The sequence below is a fragment of the Ruditapes philippinarum genome, unplaced genomic scaffold (genome assembly GCF_026571515.1).
Source record: "Ruditapes philippinarum isolate M1 unplaced genomic scaffold, ASM2657151v2 ctg3688_1_1_1_1, whole genome shotgun sequence".
NCBI lineage: Eukaryota > Metazoa > Mollusca > Bivalvia > Venerida > Veneridae > Ruditapes > Ruditapes philippinarum.
The window spans coordinates 76,398-99,439 of record NW_026856468.1 but is presented as its reverse complement, the minus strand read 5'-3'; the positions used below and the strand labels follow the sequence as shown (position 1 = coordinate 99,439).

Sequence of the window (23,042 nt, the reverse complement as noted above, 5' to 3'; positions counted from 1 at the left end):
GAGTTTATCTGAGTTTAATTGCGTGTGAAGCTAAAAGCTTGAAGCCGGTCATGAAACCAACCGGTATTGAGCTATGAGTGTAAAATTTCTTGCTCAAGGAAAGAACAGGTTGGCAATGACGGGGTATATACCAACTTTTCATACAGTATTACCTTGTTTTACTTACAGAATTTTTTGTTTTTACATCTGAGCATGCGCTCCTTATCCTAACGAAAATACAATTAAATCAAGTAGCTCATACAATCATATCCTTCATATATGCCGTGTCAATAAATACTTATTTAACAAAAATAGAGAAAAACAGGATCCCTAAAGAAAGCCCAACACGGCAGTATTGAAACTGTTAAAGACCTGGTTTGAGTAAGTCTGTTCATGGGCCCCATAGTGGGGAGTTATAAATTGACTGTTTCAACAGTATATAGCATCATATTACAATAAAAGTATATTCATGATTTGTTTTAAGTATGACAAAACCAACATAGTGCGTTTGCGACCAGCATGGATCCAGACCAGCCTGCGCATCCGCGCAGTCTGATCAGGATCCATGCTGTTCGCTATCAGTTCCTCTACTTGTAATAGAGTTGGTAAGCGAACATCATGGATCCTGATCAGACTGCGCGAATGCGCAGGCTGGTCTTGATCCATGCTTGTCGCAAAAGCATTGCGTTGGTTTTGTCGTGACCCGGCTCATTTGTTAAAAGTATGATAAATGTTCACAATGGTGGTCATAGGTATAGGAAAAATGTGAAAATTATCATTAAATGCGTCTCCGTATATATTTACGAATGATTATATTTGTATTTGAAGTTGATATTATTGGGAAATTTTTAAATGGCAACAAATATATCCGCTGGTTATTTCATTTTATGACTGCTAAAAGGCGAGTACAAAAACATGTATTTACAGAAAACAATTACATTATATATTATTGAGAAAACGCTTTTTTGAGATAAATTTGGCAAATATGTAGGCGATTCAAACAGCAAACAGAAATGAATATTGTGAGGTTATTATACAAAACTTTTGGACGGACGATTTCAGTAGGAGCCTAGGTTTTGCAGCTGTGCTTTAGTCCGATAGAAAAGTTGTATTGTTCAGAAAATTGCAAATGTACTCTCTATTTTACATTTCTTTTTGACATTTTGAAAGAACTTTTTTTCTTAAAGCACTTTCATTAATTGATATGAATGTTTTGACCCTTGCAATGAAAATAACGTTAGTTGTTGTAATATATGCATTAGATATAGATATTTTGGACTCTGAAAATGAAAACGAGTTTATATGGGGTACGATATGCATTTGATATTGATATTTTGGACTTGAAATAGAAAAAGAAATCGAAGTTTTTTGGGATACAATATGCGTTATGGATTGTTCGGACTCTTGAAATTGAAACGAGTCTAAATTGATCAGATTTGGTCCGATCTGACGTAACGTGCTTCAAAACGCTGAAATTTCATTGGTAATATACTTAGTATCTCAGTTCTTATGAAATAAATGACTTTACGACTATCTGCAATACAATATTTCAGTTCTGTATATATGTCAGTCCAATGATGGTGTTAAATGTAACGAAATATTCAAATTAGATTGTTTTTTCTACCCCAAACCATTTATCTAATACTCGTATATTTATATTTCAAGACATTTGGTTAAAACATCTATTATTCTATTTCATTTCATAAAATAAAAACCTTATTAATATATATCTGATTTATTATCACTAATAGTGGTTTCATTGCTTTTGAAGTAGGGATTCAACTGCATTAGAACTCTTAATGGTATACGCCTGGCGGATTATTATCAAATAATTATAATTTGTTGAATGTTTTAAAAAAGATAAGAATACACAAAATCGTTTGTGATATCATCTCGTCATTATTTGTACTGATCCTCAAGGTACAATATATAATTTATTTAATTTTAACGACTTATCTGCGGATAATTAAACTTTCTGCGGATAATTAAACATTAAAGTATCAGTAATTGTCATTAACAACAGAAATGTACCATTTGGATAATTTCTATAAACCTTTCTTTGAAAACCAATTTTGAAAGAGTTCTAAGTGATATTGGACGACCATTTATATGATGAATTGTAATATTTGGTTAAGTGCAATATATTATCTGCTATATACGAGGGTTGTCATACTGTTTTATTGTTTTACTCTAAAGCAATAACTTTGCCAGCAAATATATACATATCTTAGAGACACATTTACAAAACCCCACTGAGCTCTGATCAACTTTTATATTAAAACAGTCTTTACATAGTTACAACATACATCTTTACGGAGCACTCCGACACCGCCAACAACGTTAAAAGATATGCTATATCAAGATTATGTATTTCACACTTACCACCTACACCCATAGATAATTCTTTCGTGGCTTCTTTTAACGTATGATACTAAATACTTTCAAGATAATTAATTATGATTGACCAGGCTTTCCACTATTGACTTATTCACTTAATAGTAGATATATTATGTTCCGAATCATTCCAATTATGTTCAACTATCAAGACTCTAATCGGAGCCGTAAAGTTATAAACTTAGCCTGATGAATGTATGTAACGGATTTGCCCATTTTTAAATATAGAACAGTCCATCCAAAGTTTAATTATAAGGGATTTCAATATCAAAGCTTAAATAATGAGTTACTTATAGTACAGACCCTTGTCAGACTGTATGGATGTGCAAGCTGGCCTGGCTTTATACTGGTGGCAAAGGTAGATTTCTACCGAGAATATCTATGCTAAAATAACTGTAATAAGTGGTAAGATTTTAAAACACTAAAACTTATTATTATATATACAAAATTACGTGATATCAGAAAAACAATAAAAACAATGAGTATTCCGATGAATTTTAGAAAATAGTTCGAATTCAAACAAGAAATATCTCTGAAAAAGATACTCGGCCGAACTAAAACTGGTTTATTTGTATATTGAATCTTAGGAAACAAGGGAAAAGAATCATAAGAATTATGATATTGAGCCTAGTATTGAATTTTACGTTTAAATTTTTTAATATTAAAATCAAATGCATATGTTGGCAAATACAAAGTATTTTAATCGAGACAAAATCTTAAGTCTGAAGTAAATCCTTTAAAAGTAAGGAAGAAGTAAATAAGAACTACAAACAAACAAAACAATTTATTTCGTACTCACTTTTTTAGTCTCAGTTCATTTTTTTACTTCATGTGATTCTTTCAATTCTATTACTGTGAATGTCGTTTTAGCTCAAAGAAAAACATTTAAGTTATTGAAGTTTGTTCCAATCGAAATTTTAATTGAAAGCTTATAAATGACAACGTTTTTTTATACGAAATACCCGAATCAACAGATTTGCAACACCTTTGGAAATAACAAAAGAATACCTTAAATCCGAAAACAACCGAAAGAGAGCCTTCTTATCTAAAATACTTTGACAAACATTTATTATGAACAAACCATTCAATTGTTAGCGGTTAAATAAATATTTCTCAAATATATATATTAAGTACATGAAAATTATAAACTTTGTATATAACTGATAATACCAGATAAATTCGTTTTCTTGTGTACTTTTCACTATTTTTATGCAATTGTGTGACAAAAGCTATAACTCGATCGTGTTGCTCTAAAAAATAAAACGGTTAGAGTTACCTCCCCTATAAACATTGCAAATGGTGAAGGGGTTCAAAAGGGATGTTACTTTTGCGTTCGTTAAAAAAGAGTCAGTTAGAGTGACCTCCCCTGAAAATATTGCAAATGGAATAAAGATTCAAAGGGAGGTTACTGTTGCGCTCCAAAAAAGAGTTGATTTAAAGTGACCTCCCCATAAAACATTGCAAATGGCATAAGGGTTCTAAAGGGAGGTAACTGTTGTCTTCAGAAAAGAATTTATTAGAGTAACCTCCCCTGATAACATTGCATATGGCGTAAGGGTTCAAAGAGAGGTAACTGTAGCGCTCAAAAAAGAGTAAGTTAGAATGACCCTAAAATGGCGTAAGTAATCAAAGGGAGGTAACTGTTGCATGCCAAAACAAGAGTTGATATGAGTGACCTCCCTTGATAATATTGCAAATGGCGTAAGGGTTCAAAGGGAGATAACTGTTGCGCTCAAAAAAGAGTTGATTAGAGTGACCTCCCCTGATAATACTGCAAATGGTGTAAAGGTTCAAAAGGGAAGTTACTGTTGCGCTAAATAAAAGAGTCGGTTAAAGTGACCTCCCTGAAAACATGGCAAATGGCGTAAGGGTTCAAAGGCAGGTGACTGTTGCACTCCAAAAAGAGTTGATTAGAGTAACCTCCCCTTAAAACATTGCAAATGGTGTAAGCGTTCTAAAGGGAAGTAACTCTTGCCATCAAAAAAGAGTTTATTAGAGTAGCCTCCCCTGATAACATTGCAAATGGCGTTTTGGTTTAAAAGGGAGGTGACTGTTGCGTTTAAAAAATAGTCGGTAAGAGTGACCTCCCCTGATAATGTTGCAAATGGTATAAGGATTCCAAAGGGGGGTTACTTTCGCGTTCACAAAAGAGTCGATAAGAGTGACCTCCCTTGATAACATTGCAAATGACGTGAGGCTTCAACAGAACTTTGCATAATTGATTGTTAGAAGTTGATAAAAACTTTATTATTATGTATTCAGTCTTTGGAAGCTGCTCCTAAATAAGATTTTATTTCTTCTAGTTATGATTTTAAAATTTAGACCAAAACGCCTTTGTTAACATTGTCAATGTCATTATATTAGAGATTTTCGACCATGCGACCACATGCATGCATCGGGGACATGTTTGAAGGAAAGTGACCGTGCGACCACATACACGCATCACAGGATTCCCCTTCTTATACGAAAAAGGGACAAATAGATGTCCGCCCTTTTATTAAAGGGCAGACTTAAAAATATGCCTTTGCCTTATTGATAAGGAGGCTAATTTTCAAAAAATGTCTTGAACTGGTTAATATACAACATTAGTAACGCAAACCAAGCGGGTTATCAGTTTACGTCTTTTTAAGTCCGCTATGAAATTTTTAAATGATCATATATAACTTCTTGGAAATTTTGAGTTTAAAGTTTTTTTTTCTTCTCATTTTATGTATATAACAAAATTATTTGAATTTTGCAAAACATGAACGTTTCAAAAACGTTTTTTATGCGTTAAATATTGGAGATATATTTCACCCGTTGTTTTCACATATTAACCTGGGGGCATTTTTGCCGAAGTACTGTCCAAGGACGATAACTTGAGCCAACATAAAAATTAATAACAGTGCGAAAAAATATGTAAAGCAGACTGAAGCCTAATAAATGAATCACAAAGTAAAACGTCATATTTTAATGTGCCTTGTTAGGACAGTAGGCAGAGCGTCCGTGTCAGTGTTGTTTCATGCATTTAGATGCCCGTATCATAGTCAGGTAAAAATATTACATTTGAGTGTTTTATGTATCTTTTTCTTATTTTACCAGTTTTGTTTCATGTATGAGATAAAATATTTTTGTGCATAGGTTAAGTTGTGTTAAGTTTGGTGAAAACGTCAAACATCAGGAAAAAGCATTATCAGAAATGTAAGAAATATAATGAAATGAAGTGTGTTATATATTGATCCATATATTAAATTAATATATCGTAAGCGTAGTGTGCTTAAAATTGTTTGATTTTTAAAATGTTAAATAAAAATTTTAAAAAATCGCTTGAAATGTAGTTAGTTTCTAACGAGTGGAACAAAAATGAAATAAAAAAAGAAACATATATAGAAACTTGAGCATCACGCACACATGGCACTGGTAAGACTACATACATGTATTTGCAAGTCTTATCATAGCTGCTGAATTTGTTCGTTACATAAGTATGAAGTAGGCGGAAAAGTTGCGACCATGCAGTCACGCAGACCTTCATCCGTGTGACGTCATTTAACGATCTTCTCTCAAAGCAGATACCTTATTTCTAGCTACATCTACGAACCCTTCTTATCGTAATCTAGCGCAAAACATATACAATGCATACATAGAGACTTTTTTCTTCTTCTTTTTTTCTTTCTGTTTTGAAATTCTTTATTTTTCTTCAGAAAATAGTTGTAAATATCGTGGTGATAAGATTTAACACAGTGATACAAGATCTAGTTCAACGACAAAGATCTAGGTCTTTATACCTAAATTGACATTACCCGCCTGCCGGTCAAGCTGGCAGGGGTCTTACAGATTAGCAAATCAGCGATAGATAAGTTTCCCATTAAGGTCACATTTAAAATTAAATGCGCAATTATCTTATTATAAATTAATAAATTAATTCATATTCACAACTGATAGAAGCTGATATTGTAAGATGATAGCTTCCAGTATTTATAAATCTTAAACTTCTAGTAATGTTGTTTCATTACTTAGTATGTAAATTGAAAGCATTGTTGGTTAAAGTCATTTTTAACCAAATAGGAAAAGAGTTTATGACAGAGCTTTATTTATATTCTGTTTTGTAATCTCCTACGCAATGACCCCCTTGATCAGTAAAATCTGCCAAGGGAGGTTATCACCGTGAGGAGTTTAAGGTATCTGGTATTTATGGTTATTTATTTAAATCTACTATAACCTCTTGTCTGCAGGAATATATAGGTTTGCGGACCTCTTGGGGCCTCTTCAAGTAGATAATGAAGAAGAAAAAAAAGATAAAAGACTTTACTCAATATAGATTCATTATAAGACTTAGTGATTTGTAAAACGGAAATATTTGGTTTGCTACTACTGTTTGTGACTGTTTGAAGGTTAGTAAGATGCTTTGATAATTAATCTAAACACTATTTATATCGTTTCGATCTTTTGGTGTTATACATATGAAATTTGATAAGGCTTTTCATTGTGTAAGCGCCATTGCCTATTGATGTAATGAGCTAGTTTTGCAAAGTTCCAATTTTATTTTAATATGATTTTTTTAATGTTTTAATGAACGGAACTTATACTATAGGACGTTACCTGAATATATGTTGTGTGTTGAATATGACATGTAATTTAGTAAGACACCATTTTAACGGCATCTATATGAAATTTTTACATAAATTCAGTTCTTCCCTGTAACAGGAAGTCAAACTGAAAACAGACCGGTCTTCAGCCGGAAAAGTTGTATTGTATGTATATGAACTCAAAATTTGTTATACGAAAAATGCTTGAATGTGATAACAGAAAATAAACATACAAGTTAAAATGTTTTAAAATACATTTTGTTATCTTCAAGGTTGACAAACTTAACGGATGCTTTTGTCTAGGCTGCACGTGTTGTCTTTTTTGTCCGTCTAACACACAACACTTAAACATTGGTAAAAGCGTATACTAGACTTAATTTTTTTTTTTGTACCGATGTTTATAGAAGGGATTGAACTCATTTCAGGATTGGAGCAGTACCTCTAAACGCTTGCAGAAATCATGATCACAAAATAAACAAATCTTTTTTTCAACGATAATTAGATCTACCTTTTTCATTCATAATCATACATTAATTGGCGTAAAAAGATGAATTAGACCTTTTAAAATTCATTCCGTTTGGGTAAAAAGGCAAGATTTTAGCATTTAATTATTCAAGCGCCTTGTCCGGTATATACCGGAACACAGTATTAAGTGTGGCGCTCCAACCTTACTCTATAAAAGTCATAATTTATCACACCAGTCTGATGAGTCACGTGCTTTGAATGACGTCATTCAACCTCGTTAACAAGGGCGTATCACGTTGGGGACCAAGCGTCTGTGAGTTTGTAGAGAAAATTCAAAAGTTTCTTCCTGTAAATAATGCTAATTGGATATTATTGTCAATTTTGTTTCATTTCGAATAATAATTGATAAAGTTTATTGTAAAACATTTACAAGAGCTCCACTGAGATCCATTATCCTAAACTTAAAATGTTGATATTCTTTCATAGATCAGCTGGGACATGTTAGAAAACATAGATATGTAAAAGTTATTTCATGTTTTGCAGTAGATTACTGAATTATAACGATTAATTATATTCTGATAATTTCACAGTAATGATTACCAAATATAATTTCACAGTAGCCGAACTATATGTGGCGTAAAAATAAAATATTTATCATTAATGAATGTTTTTTCAGCGGAAATGTAGTCAATCATAATAAAAAATGTACGTGATAACTGTAGTTCGTAAATATTTACGAACGTTGTGCTGAAAAACATCTAAAATCTAAAAATAATCATGGAATTATATTTTGCTTCAACATTGTGACGTCATTATTTGATGACGTCATGAAGATAAGAGCATGACGTTACGCGGCAAAAATCAGTAAAATTTTGTAAAAATCGTTAGAAAATCATGAAATAAACAGAAAATTTGTTTGTTTTACATGTAAGATCAAATAATATTTCACTCGTGAACACCAGCTATTATATTTTCACTCGTGGCTACGCCACTCGTTGAAAATATTGCATCTGGTGTTCACTCGGTGAAATATTTTTCGATCTTACACTGAAACAAACAAATATCCTCTATATAATTAAGAAAATTAGTATACTCAGAAATAAAGCCATTTCGTGCTATTCTTAGCTCGGTTTTAATAAAGAGCGTTGTAACGCTTTTCATTTTTAATAATTTTTCAGAATAAGTGACCAATACTAGTACTCAGGAAGAGCGCAATGAGCGAATTATCAGAAATATCAATGATTGGTTGGTTTTCATTGCCATTTTTTTAAACATTGATATAAATGTCGTATCAAAGTGATACATTTTTATGAATCCATTACGAAAAGTAATAGGCTATTTGTCTTTTGCTACTAATGAATGCTAAATGTTAAACTATTTCAAAGATTGGTCCGTTTTCATTGCCATTTTTTTAGGAAAAAAAATGAAATCAATGTCATGTCAAATTGATGCAATTTTATGAATCGATTAAAGGAAATAATATTTTTTAACTTATATATAAACCATGGTTTTAATTTTCAACAAGCAATGACTTATGTTAGCTTTTTTTTCCATATGAACTCCTGACAACGATTTTTTATGTTTATAAATAGCACAACAATGTTCTTTATAATTTATTTATTGATCGCCAAGATGGAATGACGGTACACGTCATTTTGCAGAGCACTTTGTCTATATACGAGATAAAATGATACATTATACTTAATATTCATTTATTTCTGATTTGTGATTACTGTTTTATCCCTTTAATAGATTCAAAGGTTGGCATACACACATTAATTCAATCCAAGTTAAGCCTGTAATTCCTATAAAATGGTTAATGTACATCTTAAATATGGAAAAGATTGTTTTGGCTTGGAAGAGTATTTAAGTATAGATTAAGTTATAAAAATATGAATATGGTAAATGGGTTATTTAGAACTTGTACCAAGGCAGCCCAACACCTGCCGACACACCAGAGCCGTCTGGTCATAGTTTGCCGTCTGATCTTGGTTTTCCGCGTTATCATTTTGCAATGAGTCAGAAAATTCTATATTTAAACACTCAATCAAGACTAGTTTTTATTTACCTAGTCAAAACATTCATTACTAAACATTCAAATCACATTATACTTCGTCCAACCTCATATACGTTCTTTATTGCAGTCGAAGTAACAAAGGTCTGTCAAATTTTCAAATATTTGGTAGAGTGAAGTCAAATATGCTATATACATTGTCGGATACTAAACTGATTCTCTTGGATTCGGACAATAAAGGTTTGACAGATGGGTACTCATGTACCCGACCGATACAATTCAGTATTATACTAAAGTCATTGAGTTTTATAGCAATTTCACTTCGCTCCTTTTGCAACTTGTCATGTATTTGTTTTTTTTCTTTCGTTTCTTTACAACCTAAACATGAGATGTTTATACCCGAAGAAACCAGGGGGAGGGGATATTTATTCATGTTACAAAATACACGATAACTTGATGAAAATAATGATAAGAACATAATTATGTTGCAACTTTAGCTCTTTCCAATAAATATATTCTGTATTTTGATTATTTTTCAATTTATTTTCCGTTTCATTACAATGATACATTTGAGCGCCTAAGGCACGTACTGTTGGCACAAAATTGATCAAACCACTTAATTGAACATTTTGTTAGCTAATTAAGGTATTTGATATATAAATTATCTAAACAATACGACTTGTTTTAATGATGGGTTGTTTTGTATTGATGAATTAGTAACACAATAATTATACGCAAGAATGTTGACAATTGATAAATAAGCGATAAATTATTGACTCACAAGGTGAAAGTTGTAGATTTGCCGGCAAAAAAGAAAAGAAAAAAACAACAACAACCCCACCAAAAACAATTAACAAAGATTTTAGGATGAGTTGCGTTTTGCCGACCTGTGTATACCAAACACAAGTACGATAATATACGCCTGTACAAGCCCATAGATGGAAAAAATGATAAAAAAGTAAAAATTAGAAAAAATCAGCATTGACGTTAAATATATATTTCACTTTATCATAATTTCCTGCCAAACTTCTGGACAAAACGTCCGTCACTAGCTTCAAAGTTTATACCATGTAGTTATATCAAATAATATGCATACCATGTTAAAAATATTATACAGGAAATGATTTAACATTACTGAAATATATTTAAGGTTTTTAATATTTTACGCAAAGTTAATGTACTTCTTATTCAAATCAATTTTTGGTGCAAATAAAATAAGTTCCTCATATACCAACTATACATCCTTACACAGAGATACATGTAAACACAGCTTGATTGTAAAAAAGATGTATGATTCAATCTCCTTTTCAATCGAAAAACAAGAAACTACAAGAAAACACGACAAACGAAACAACATACGACAATCAAATAAATGAAGAATATGGTAATCATTGTACATAAAATGTTATTACTTTACCGGCGATGGGTATGTAAACATTGAACGCACACTTCTAAATTTTATTGACAATTAATATATCCCTGTCATAATGTATTCTCATGTTTTTTTTGTTTGTTTTTTTTTGTTTTGTTTTTTGTTTGTTTGTTTTGATAACATGTGAAATTACACCGTTTCCTTATAATTTCATGCTCTAAACACATTTTTCATTCACCTACAATTAAATGAACTAAAATAAACTTAACCACTTGTGCCGAATGATGATAAATATTTTCTTTGGGGAATTTTGATCGGCTGATTGAAAATGATATACATTTTCTTGAATATGATTCTTTGCAAAATTGATATTATAAACTGTATAAACTGAATGATTTCTCAGAATTAAAAGATTTATTTTCGCTACAAAGGTACTTTTAATGAAGAGGTCATATATTTTCATCACATACTTATGTCTACATGTCGATAGACGTAATTGCGTATAAAAGTAAAATCTGTGAAAAACGAATTGAAGGCGAGAAACGTTATATAATTGTGATGTAAAGAGTAAGTTTTCAGAAGAAAATATTATTCTTTTCACCAAAATACTCAAATACCTAAATTAAATTTAATTTATTGCCATAGACTAACTGTATTTGAAACAGTGAAAACATTTTTTTAAAAAATCAAACACATACCTTTTTGAAAAGTGCAAGTGGTTAACGCGTCTGACTAGTAATCTAAGGACTGCTGACCATGTGGGTTCAAACCCTGTCAGGGACAAGCCGTTGTTTCCTTGAGCAAGAAACTTTACATTCATTGCTTAGTACTGGTTGGTTCCAGGGACGGATTCGAGAGTGTTTAAATAAGCTTATAGCTTCCAACACAATCGAACTAAAATAAATTTGTATAAACTAAAAGTGCAAGAATTCACAGGATGCATATACGTTGTTAAACGATATTTCAGCATGTACTTAGTAGAGACGATACATAAAGCTTTTAAACTGACATTATCTGAAAGAGATGATAATATATAGATTGGTTTATTAAAATAATTTTAAAGCTGTCTGAAAATAGTTAAAGCCCTGTAATATCCGTGCTATTGCAAATAATGAATGGTTCTTATTTCAAGAAAGTCATCTCGTTGTTAAAGGCCCATTACGTCTCAGAAATGCAATCATTTTTATTACTCAGAACCTTTTCTGTTTAAGTTTTGGTATCTTGTTACATTTTCTAAAAATTTACTTCTTTGCCACAAAGTTGAACTATCTGTTGCTTCTTTTGGTATGTTGGCAATAAGTATGATTACAGTGAATAAGTATTTTGTATGTAAGTCAAAATATCATTTTGTTTACATTTTGCTACCTGTTTGACACGTTACTGTACAATCAGTGATCCTTTTTCAGTTGTTGGACAACTAATATACATGTACTATAAATCATTATTAAACTCATGCTTGACATTTCAAGAGAAGTGGAAAAACATGGATTTCTGAGGTTTAATGTGCTTTTAAGTAAGTTATCCGGTAAACGAATATAGTTTTACCCATAGCCGGCTGGTACCTACATAAACTACCCATTTGACCAGTGCAGACAAAGATCCACAGGGAAATCCGTGCCATTATTCACTATTCAAAATCAGTACATATTTCGAAAATTTTCATGAAAGTGATAAATGGTTTTTATATCATCGAAATACGGTAGCTTCCATTTAAGATATTTGGCATGGTAAGGATTAAATGGGTCCAGCAATACAGTTCTAAATAAGAATTTGTCACTATAACTTTGGTATCTGTTTAAACCCTTTCGTCAGAAATTGCAAAAGTGGCCAAGCCTATTGATTGGCAAAATGATACAATATAAAAGTGATATGTTCTGTTGATAATGAAACGATAATTTTAGTGTAAAGTTAAAGTGACACCACTGTGTTTTTTTTGACATGACTGGACTGGAATTTCTTGTCTGATTGGTGTTCCATTTGTGTACATCTAGACTTATAACTTATCTACAAAACTTTAGATCATTCGCCCTCTCCGTTTTTCCAGAATAACTATTTGTTTAGTGAAAATGACCCAACATTGAAAAGCGTCGCCACGTTTTTTTTTTCACTCAACTCGGACTACGTATGGCACAAAAATGCGTTTTAAGTATATTACTTGCTTATCTTTTGCAAATATTTCTGTTGTAAGTTTTTCAGCGAATCTATATAAGAAATTCAAACTTTATATATTTAGGCTTTTGGACCTCAGTGGAGTTGAAATCTTTACATGGGACATATTAAATCGCATCTTTATGTCCATCAAAACTATCTATATAGCAATGTTAACCCAATCAAATTGATGTTTACAACATATATCTAACAAGGCGAATACGACAATAAAATATCAAAAGCTTAAGGCTGTAGTATTTGTACCTGTAACAAAAAATAATAGATAAACTTGCAAAACTTTTTTAAGCGTGACGATTACAGACAGATTTTCTATACCTCATTTCAGCAATTGTTACAGATAATTTCGCCATCAGAAATAAGTGTTCGGATTATATATGCACTAACGGAACTTAAATGATCGGAATTTGTAAGAAGTATGAAACAGACGGGTTACAAAAATGGAATTTTCCTTGTTAGACAATATGTACTGCAATATGAATATTTCATAAATGTTTAATCAGAATGGACTTAGCTAATCAAATAAATAAATGTTGTCTAAAAATAACAATTGTCTTTACTATAAGGTCTGTAAGATAGAATTTATATAGTGTTAAAGTGTAAATACGCAAATATTTGTGTTGGCGTTGCCAATATTTGCTTGGATAAGGATATATTACTTAACCATTCTATGTGAAGAATGGCTCTGTCAAATGTAAACTGTAAATATAACCAGCAGGGGCTAACAAAAAAAAAGGCTTTCCATTTTTTTAAAATAATTCATAACAGTTGAATCTCTAATGAAAGCTTATCTGATTTATTTCGCTAAAGAATAAAAAACAACTTATTACTGGCTTATCAAAGATCAGGATTGTCAACAAAAGAGGTTAAATGTCGACGATTACTGATGATGGCGAAGCCACCAGTAATGACAGTTTCAAGGGATCAAAGACAATTGAGTCTCTAGTGTTGTGTTTTATCATTACATTCAGTGTAATTGGCAATACCTCTCTCTGGATTGTTGTCATAAAGTCAAAAGGTTTGAGGACGGTTACAAACATGTTTATCCTAGGTCTTTCTGCTGCAGGTAACGATTTTATTTCGTTTGTTGAAGTGAATAAATAATTACTGTATTGAATATATTTAAGGATTATGCAGCCTCTACATCATGCGTCATCTATTGATTTGTTTAAACATGTTTAATTCTGCTTAAACCGGTGCTAGGGTCGTGTACTTTACCTTGCACCAGAACTTTCCATGAACAGGCTTAATCAAAACGAGCCTTCAACATTTTCAATTTTCTCGTTCTGGAAATTCTTATAGAATTCTGTCTTCCTCTCTTTTGATTTTTTTAAGCTTGTAACCAAAACATTTAACTTCAGTTTCAATCATTAAGTATATTTACTACACGAGTAAGTGAAAACATTGTTTTAAAATATGTGATAACACTAACATGCAACAGTTATCACACAATAAGCAGATGACTTTGGTAGATATCAACTGCTTACGTTTTAATTAACATTAATCAGTTTCCTATGCAAAAGTCTATAAAAGGACCATCGAAAATTCCGCTATTATCGAGATTTCACTTAACAATCTTGTCAAATAGTTTCTCGTGTAGAGCAAAATGTAAACTTCTACTTGCATCCAAAATCGAATGGCCATAATGGGGATTAAATTTTATACCAAAACGTAGAGGAAAATATCAAGAACCAATGTTTTCATGAAAATAAACATTGGTAAAAAGGTATTTCAACTTGTATTTGAGCTAGACATTGTTGGCTATATATTTACATTAACAGATGTTCTAAAATTAATGAAATAGGCAAACAATAAAACACTTGAATGACTTCTTAAAGTAGGTTCACTTGAGGTAGAGATTGATTTGAATGTGAATGTTTAAGAATAGGATTGTCAATTACGCGGATGAATGACAACTATAGATATATGAGTAATTAGTGATAGAATAGAGAAAGATTATAACTTTAGAAATATACTTTAAAAACGTTTAAAAAAAACTTGTTCTCTTATAATGATATATGGAGAGAGTGAATTATGTTTATCAATATGTTTTGAACGTTCGCAGATTATAAGGAGATATTTAACAATTTTTCAACTTCTATTTTGTTAGGTATAAAGCATGCACGCCTGCTCTATCTGAAATTAAGTATTTTCATTCTTTCAATTTATGTACTTTGGTATGATAAAAAAATTATTTTATCTTTGTTTTCAATCTTATAATCTTGGTATTGAAAGTATGTTTTTCTTCTTCAGGGAATTCTTATTCAGACACCAAATAAGCAAACGTATATAATAATGAAATATATAAGAATGAATGTATTCTTTTCTAAAGTCAAGAAGTTTTACAATATTTATATCATTTCAAAGTATAAAAACATCAAACGCAAAATTTTGATATTTATCGATATTTGAATACATCTAATTTGTGATAAAACGCTCTTTTGTCATTTGATGTTTAACAAAAGACGGGTCCGTAGAATGCAAAATTACCCCTTTTCCTTTTAAGTTGTATTTTATTTAAACTAACATTCATGTGATATAACAAAAGATAATATCCGTAATTTAATGGTCATGCTGAAAGGGTAAATTAGATCTTTTTTGAGAAGATTCATGTAAAACATAATGACTATGATATGTTCTAACGGCAGGTGCATTTGTTTTTGTTTCATTTCGAAACATGCCAAAGAAACATAACATAACACATATATTTATCTGCTTTCGAGTTTGATACTGAATATAAATTAAAATATGTGAAGCTGTTGGAATATAGATACATTTGAACATTTAAATGAATAAAATTTAGCAAAGTGTCTAATGACATCACAGATACTGTAGTAACAAATTAAGTTTAAGGGAATACATTCTGATAGATAATACTGAAACATTTTATAGAACTGAACTGAACAGAAGTTTATTGAACAAAATTTACTTGAACACATCAGTTCATCGTCGTTCACATATACAAGTACAAGTACATGCATGTAATATAGCGAGAAATTGAAGAGAGTATTACAGAAAAAACAACATTATATCATATAGACAAGAAACATAGGTGCTTATAATTTGAATGACTGTCGAATATTATGTTGTATAGCGTTTAAGAAACAGTTTATGTTACAATTTTTTTTAATTTCAAATTTTGTTTTGTTTGTTTGGTTTTTAAATGCTTATATCGGGTGTTACAAGCTATAAAGCAACACCAGGTTTCATAACAACATTTCCTGCTGCAGCTAAGAGATGCATAGACTCAGGTGGCTGCAATTCTTATGCCTCAACTATTAAAGACAACCCCTCCGCCGCAATTGTGAAATGTAGTATATAACATAAATATTAATTGCTTCTGAATGTTAAAAACTGATTTACTTTTTTATGCTAATAGAATATTAAAGTTACTTTATTTCCGTTATATTTTCTTTAAAACGAAGATATATTTCAACAATAAAAACATATCCATTCGTTTTTCCTTTCAGAAGAAAGGAGAGTAAAATTTTTATACCATATTTATGTATTTAAAAACAAACTGTAGTTCTTATCGAATGAAATTGTATATGTATCCCTTAAAATCTTTTTTATGTTATTCGACATGATTTTAAATTTATGTAAATTCATTCGGATTCAAACATTATAGAGAGCATATTTGCAAATATTCTAATGTTACCCGTATGTAACTAATGTAACACAATGTGGTGATAAACTATTAAGTATCAGATGTGATGAACATGTTTGTAAAATGCTGAATTTGAGTATATGTTTAAATTGTTAATAAGAAAAAAATAAATTATTGTCATGACATTGTGCGAATATAACTGATTGAATAACCTTTATTTAGAAAGTCAAGAAACGGTCATACGACAACCCATTGATGATCTAGTTCTTGATGCCACTATGTGCAATGGTCGTGAAAGAAGAACACATTTTCAGGTTTTTTTTTCTGTTTAATAATATATTTGTAACTAATGAAAATATAAACCCTATAAAAATTTCACATATCAACCTTCATAAAGTTAAGTCCTCAAATTTGACCTAGAACATTGTGCCTTTACGCCTCTAGACTTTACTTCATCTGCATCAATGAAGACTGACAAAATGATGACGCTAGCAAAGACGTGTTTACTGGTTTAGTTTCATATTGCCACAGCTTGCTTACGTATGTCTTTGACGCCAAGAAACTCGAGAACTATCACACATACTGGTCATCTCTGACCAGGCGTTACTTATTTCTTATTATTGTCCAAGTGAATAAACTCCTCTGATCAATTTTAAACATACTTTTGTCTATGTGACTTCAGAAATAAGAAATGGAACTTATTAAAATCATTAAAAGATATCATAGTACATGAACACATGGTACTATGTATTTTCATATGTGCTTGTTTCGAATATCATCTGTGCAACAAGGTTCAATTTCCCTTTTCTTTATCTTTTATATCGTATTTTGTCCGTCCTGGTTTATGGACACCATCCAAGCATTCGATATCGACAAATTAAGATTCCAAATCGTTAGCATTTAAAGTCTTATTGATAAGGAACAATCAAAACACCGTAGATTCTGCTTTAATCTCAGACGAGTTATTATTGTTGTAAATTGTAAATTGTTGTTATTATATTTCTGAAATATTAAAATAAAATTGAAAGAAAGTATATAATAGCCGATGCGTTTTAAAATATCAAAAGATTTGAGAGGTGACAAAATGGAACACGTTTGAAGGGCATTGATAGGTTGTTTGAAAATGTTATCAAAAGTTAATCAGGATGAAAAAATCTGTTGGACGCCCGCGTTTGAAATTTTGACAATAAGAGTTTCACGCAATGGCGATAAAAGCTAAGATACACTAGATCTGTATCAACGATAATCGCTGTACTGCACAACTTTATGTGTAACCATTGATCAATATCATTTCTTTTATTTCCTGTTACATGTATGTATTATAAAAGTAATCACACCTTGCCTTGTGCCCTGTCATGATTTATGGTGCCCTTCTTGGCTCCTTGCCGGTGGTTCTGTGTTCCTGGGTCGCGTGGGGGTTCGTCCTTCCTTGTTGACCATGTATTTCATATTGTATAATGCATCTACATTAACACCAAAGTCTTTATAAAACAAAATTTGTTTTAATCTTTTAACAATTATCTATTCAGAATCTGTATTCATATAACAGATGTTTCAGGCTGGGTTTAATAACTTGTAAAATATGATTAAAAAAGTAAATGTGGATATTTTGTATAATAAGTCGTTCAAATACATTTTAACCTGAATTTTATATTATACATTGTTTGAAGTTTACTTTATTTAAAATAAGAAAATAAGCAATAAGAAAATGTTGCAAACTAGTTCTGAATACTTTTACTAATAAGTTTTTTTTTCAATCATGTGTCAGCTGCTGTTGTAAGCAGAGTCCATGGTAATTGTAAGTTATCTAATGGTAAACTATTTCAAACAAATAATGTATGGTAATATTTGAAATTTTTGCAAGTCATAAATGTAATAAAATGTAGCTTGTAATTTTGTTCAGATAATATTTCAACATCATAAACATAAGGTTCTAGTGGGAAAATGTTTTATGTTCGCACGTGTTATTACCCGGGACATAAAAAACTAAACTATCTCAATATTGAAGTGTTTTATGTCAATGGCTGCTGTTAGTTGAATGAACATTTTAACAAATAAAAAGTTACTTAAATCCTTTTTTCTACCCTGATTATATTAAATATGTTTTTATGATTCTCAGAAATAAGATGTCATGTTTTTTCACCACTCATTCTTTTAATTCTTTAACATATTAAAACTTGTTTTTCCATGATGGTTGAAATGTAATTCAGAAATAATCAAGTTGTAATTTGTTCACATGTGATAATCAAAATAGTTTTATCTATAAAAGAAACAGTGATTCGAATAACACTGTAATTAAAAAAAAATCGAGAGAAAAAACGACACTCATCTTTGTATATCATTTTCTGTTAAATTAACTGTTATCTTTGAATACGTAATTTATATTCGATTCCCTTTTGTTATAATGTATTATCTTGTCAAAGCAATTGTATCAAATTAACAACATTGTAAAGAAACCATCCTCCTTTCTTTCAAGCATTGTCCTCACGTACATGTAAATGTCTTTGAACTGTTTGATATTACATTCTGGCTGACTGATGAACTTATGATGTTATGACATTTCTTCCTCTGTGCAAAGGATATTGTATCTGTAAACAGACAGATATTTTGCATTTGATTTAATTAAAACTCTGTTTTATTCACAACATAGCTTGCTTCAGAAGCTATAACATAATTAAGTGTGACTGCAAACTCTTCACTTTCAGTCATTAGTTTATTTTCCTTCATAGAAACATCTTGTTTTTTTTATTTGATTTCTTTTTCCCATGGCATGTAATGCATATTTGAAAATACGGCATTTGATTTTCTCCACATTAAAACAAATTCAAATGAGGGTTCACTAATTTCTAAAATAATTATTTATATAACACTTATCTCTGTGCATCACTGCAATATGAAACATATCTATAATTTAAATCCCCTGCCGTTTTAATTTTATTGCACCTGAATTGATGATCAGTGTAATAGAGATTTACAGTACAGAATCATAAATTGGTTATGAATCAATACATTGAAGTATCAACGGAACAATACGTAATGTTATAAATGTATATTCCCTGATGATTTCAAATGAAACGTTTGTTATTTTATAAAGACATTCTCTCATTCTCTAGAATGTCATTCTCTAGAATTTGAAGAACTTAAGCAATTTTAAAATAGTGAACTTTTTAATTATGTAACTTCAACAGTGATTGTTTATTATAAAAGCTTTTAAATCACTCGATAATTCATCCAGTTTGCACAAACTGTATTTAAGTTATAAGAAGGTCGTGGTCTTAGCATCGATTAGATCATTATATCCTTGATCATTAAGAAGAGAGAGGCAAAGAATAGTTTCAAAATTAGATATTTTCTAGTGAATGATATGATATTATATTAGGGTATCGTGCTGCATTTGAGTAGCCATGTTTAGATCCCGAAGACTTCAAAAATGTTGATCTGTTTGTCATTTCAAAGGTTCTTATTCATTAAGTATGCTGCATTATAAGTGTTGCATCTGTCATAAACATGTTTTGACTGTCTCCTCCTTCCTCAGCTCTTGTGTTCTCTCCCTGTTTTAGTTTGGTGTCTTCTGGATGTCCTGCTGGTTTGGCTGGATTCTGTTGGAACGTCGCCTTTACCTTGCTGATCTTTGTTCTCATAATGTTTTACCCTTTTATCGTCTGTGCTACAGAATATTCATATAATTTGTAAACAGACATGTCTTCTTGAGTTCTAATGAGTTTTGCGTAAAAACTGTTAATGGTGCTTCACAATTATTTTAATTAGTTCGTTATTTATATGACAATTTGATTAGGTACTGAAATGGTATTGTTGACAAATAATTATCCTTTGAGACGATTGTACATTGATTTGAATTAATATCTAGTACTGTAAAATTCTGATGCTTTTGTTTAAATGGCTGATTTTGTTAACATTGTATTTGTTTGTGTAAACACGTCGCTGGTTTGATAATCATGTTATGATTTATTTTTGACCAGATATTATTATGCTTTACCTAGAAACTGAAGTGTATGAAACATGAAAAAAGCATACTAGTTACACGTATAACACTAGAATTTAACATGTTCGCTTCACTTATAACTATGTATTATTTCTAAATGTGATAATTGTACTTTGGGTTTTAGTAAATTATAGTATAATAATATATCGTATATCATATGATAATAACTAGACTGGCTGAAAAGTGACACATTATTACACGAGGGTATGAAGCAATTTGATCCGGGATTTATATTAATAATCGCAAATAATTGTTGCCCTGTGATATTATGATATATTAGATTTTGCATTGTCTTTCATATTGCCAGGATAGCTCTAAAATATGTTAATTGAAGCGATAATTCGACAATATTTAGCTGTTATGTGGTATAAATGACCTTACCTGACAATAATTTAGATACTATTATCATTCATTTTAAAGCTTTAGCTGAATAATAGTTATGTATTCTGGACAATGTCAACAAAACATGTTATATGGCTGTTATAAAGTTCTTGAAATATAGTTAGGTAATTAAATTGTTTAGGTGGAAGCTTTCTATATTGAAAGAAATTGCTTCGGATTAAAAATGTTAACATTGTAATACAGTGTAGTTACCGATATGTACCAGAAAACTAAGTCTTGTGTTAATGTTTGTTCAATATGCTGTTGGCTTGCGTCAAGGGGAGGTTATGTCGCCTCTGTTATTTTATTTTTTTTTGTTTTTGTAGAGGACATTGAATTGTATTTCCTGGGCTTCTTTAAATGCTCGGTACAAATATAATGCCAGAACAAATTGATCTGTTAAGCTGCTCCCTGGTCATTGGAATATATTTATGTTTATTGTAATAAATAAATTTATCTTTATATAAAGAATGCAAATCGATAAAAAAAGTTAAAATACTTGCTTATTTAATTTAAACACTACTAGCTGAAAGCAAGACATATTTCAGTTTAGTAATAGACAGTAAATACATAATCAACATGTTAATCCTTGTTCCAGGTGAAATAGTGAAACTCTTGATATATGACAGTTTTAAAAGGGAATACATGTATAAGGTCAAACGCGATACTGTCTTGTTATGAACGGGACTTTTTTTCTTTGATCTTCATCTTAATTGTTTGAATTTAATACATCGATGTCTGTCTTATAATAATATATCAAATACAAATGTACAACTAACATGAATGCAGAATTTTACTCGAAGATCTGTGGTCAGTTTATGGTGATTGACTCATACCTTCCACGCGTCAATGCATTAAACGTTTATATATTCCCTTTTCCGACAAAATATTTAAAGTTTTTTTTGATTCATGGAGATTGATTTAAAAGGACTGGTTTAACTGATTAATTAGATATACAATTTTACAGATGAATGATTGTTAGAGATTTATCGGTTATAATTTATCAAGTATGAAAAAGAGAAAGTTACTGTAAATATTAAACTAAACATCTTTCAGCTCTTTTCATCATAACAAACTATATTTGTTCATTTTGTTTCATAACAATAGATTCATTGAAATATGTAATGTAGTATATATGATTTGTTTGGCCATTTTTGTCATATAAAATAACAAGTGTTAGTGGGAATGGCTTTAGTGACTCTAAGGTCATCGATATTATGTAAAGTATTTATTGTGATATCAGTTTCTATATTGTAGTGATAGACTATTAGGTATCCGACATACTGTCTGTGTTGTATAAGAAGGTTGTTTATTATGAATAAAATAGTTTGCGTTTGATGTCATAAATTTTGTGACCCATGTACTTTTATATATTCTTAATTTATTGCCTCATGTACCAGTCTGGTCTACTGGATTTGTGAAAGAAAGGATACATATATGTTCATTAGGAAAAGTTTATTTAAAGTTGATGGTTCAACTCAAGCACCAGGCGGGTTGTGACTGAAATTAAGCGAGCTAATAAAGTCTTTCTTCCACTAGTCAACATTCCGGGCTTGACAAACGGTAAATGACGTTTATAATGTCAGTCCGAAAAAGAATAGAAGCGGAGTCAACAATCAGTTGTTAATATTAAAATCAAAAATCTCCCTTGTGTTTAATTTAATTTAAATTGTCTAAGGTAAAAACAACATATTTTTAGAGCTTTGTAAAGGAAATTAATGCTACTTCACAACGCATGGCCAAGCAAATCATAAATGATGATCCAAACATTTGTGCCGATAACTTGTTAGACTAGAAACAATTTAGAAACCTATTTGTTTAAACACTGTGTTAAATACTTAGACTGTAATGGAAATCTTGTTATTTATCATTCTATGTGAACCTAGGGACTAAGCACGATAGTAATCAGTGTCATATTACAACTTTTCTATGTGGAAGGTGTTTTTATTTCAATACAAGCAAAATGATGTTAATATGACAAACGTTGCACTTAACTTTGCACTTAACTAAGCAGTACGTGATATAATACAACAAACTTTATTCCTCTATAAGGGAATATTTGAAAATCTGAAAATATCTTTATGAAATAACGAAGG

The 23,042-nt window shown here is 30.7% G+C and overlaps 1 protein-coding gene across 3 annotated transcripts in view; it reads left to right on the top strand.

Moving 5' to 3' along the window:
• The window catches only part of LOC132746667 (alpha-2Da adrenergic receptor-like), an 87,965-nt gene that overhangs the window by 18,342 nt on the left and 46,581 nt on the right, over positions 1–23,042 (top strand). The window contains exon 1 of one of the 3 annotated variants that reach the window (XM_060735890.1): positions 13,311–14,021. The exons of the other annotated variants lie outside the window; for them this stretch is intronic. Within the exon in view, the coding sequence (XP_060591873.1) occupies positions 13,826–14,021 (196 nt within the window). The 5' untranslated portion in view covers positions 13,311–13,825. Of the gene's footprint in view, positions 1–13,310; positions 14,022–23,042 lie in introns of those variants that run through there. 3 annotated transcript variants of the gene reach the window in all.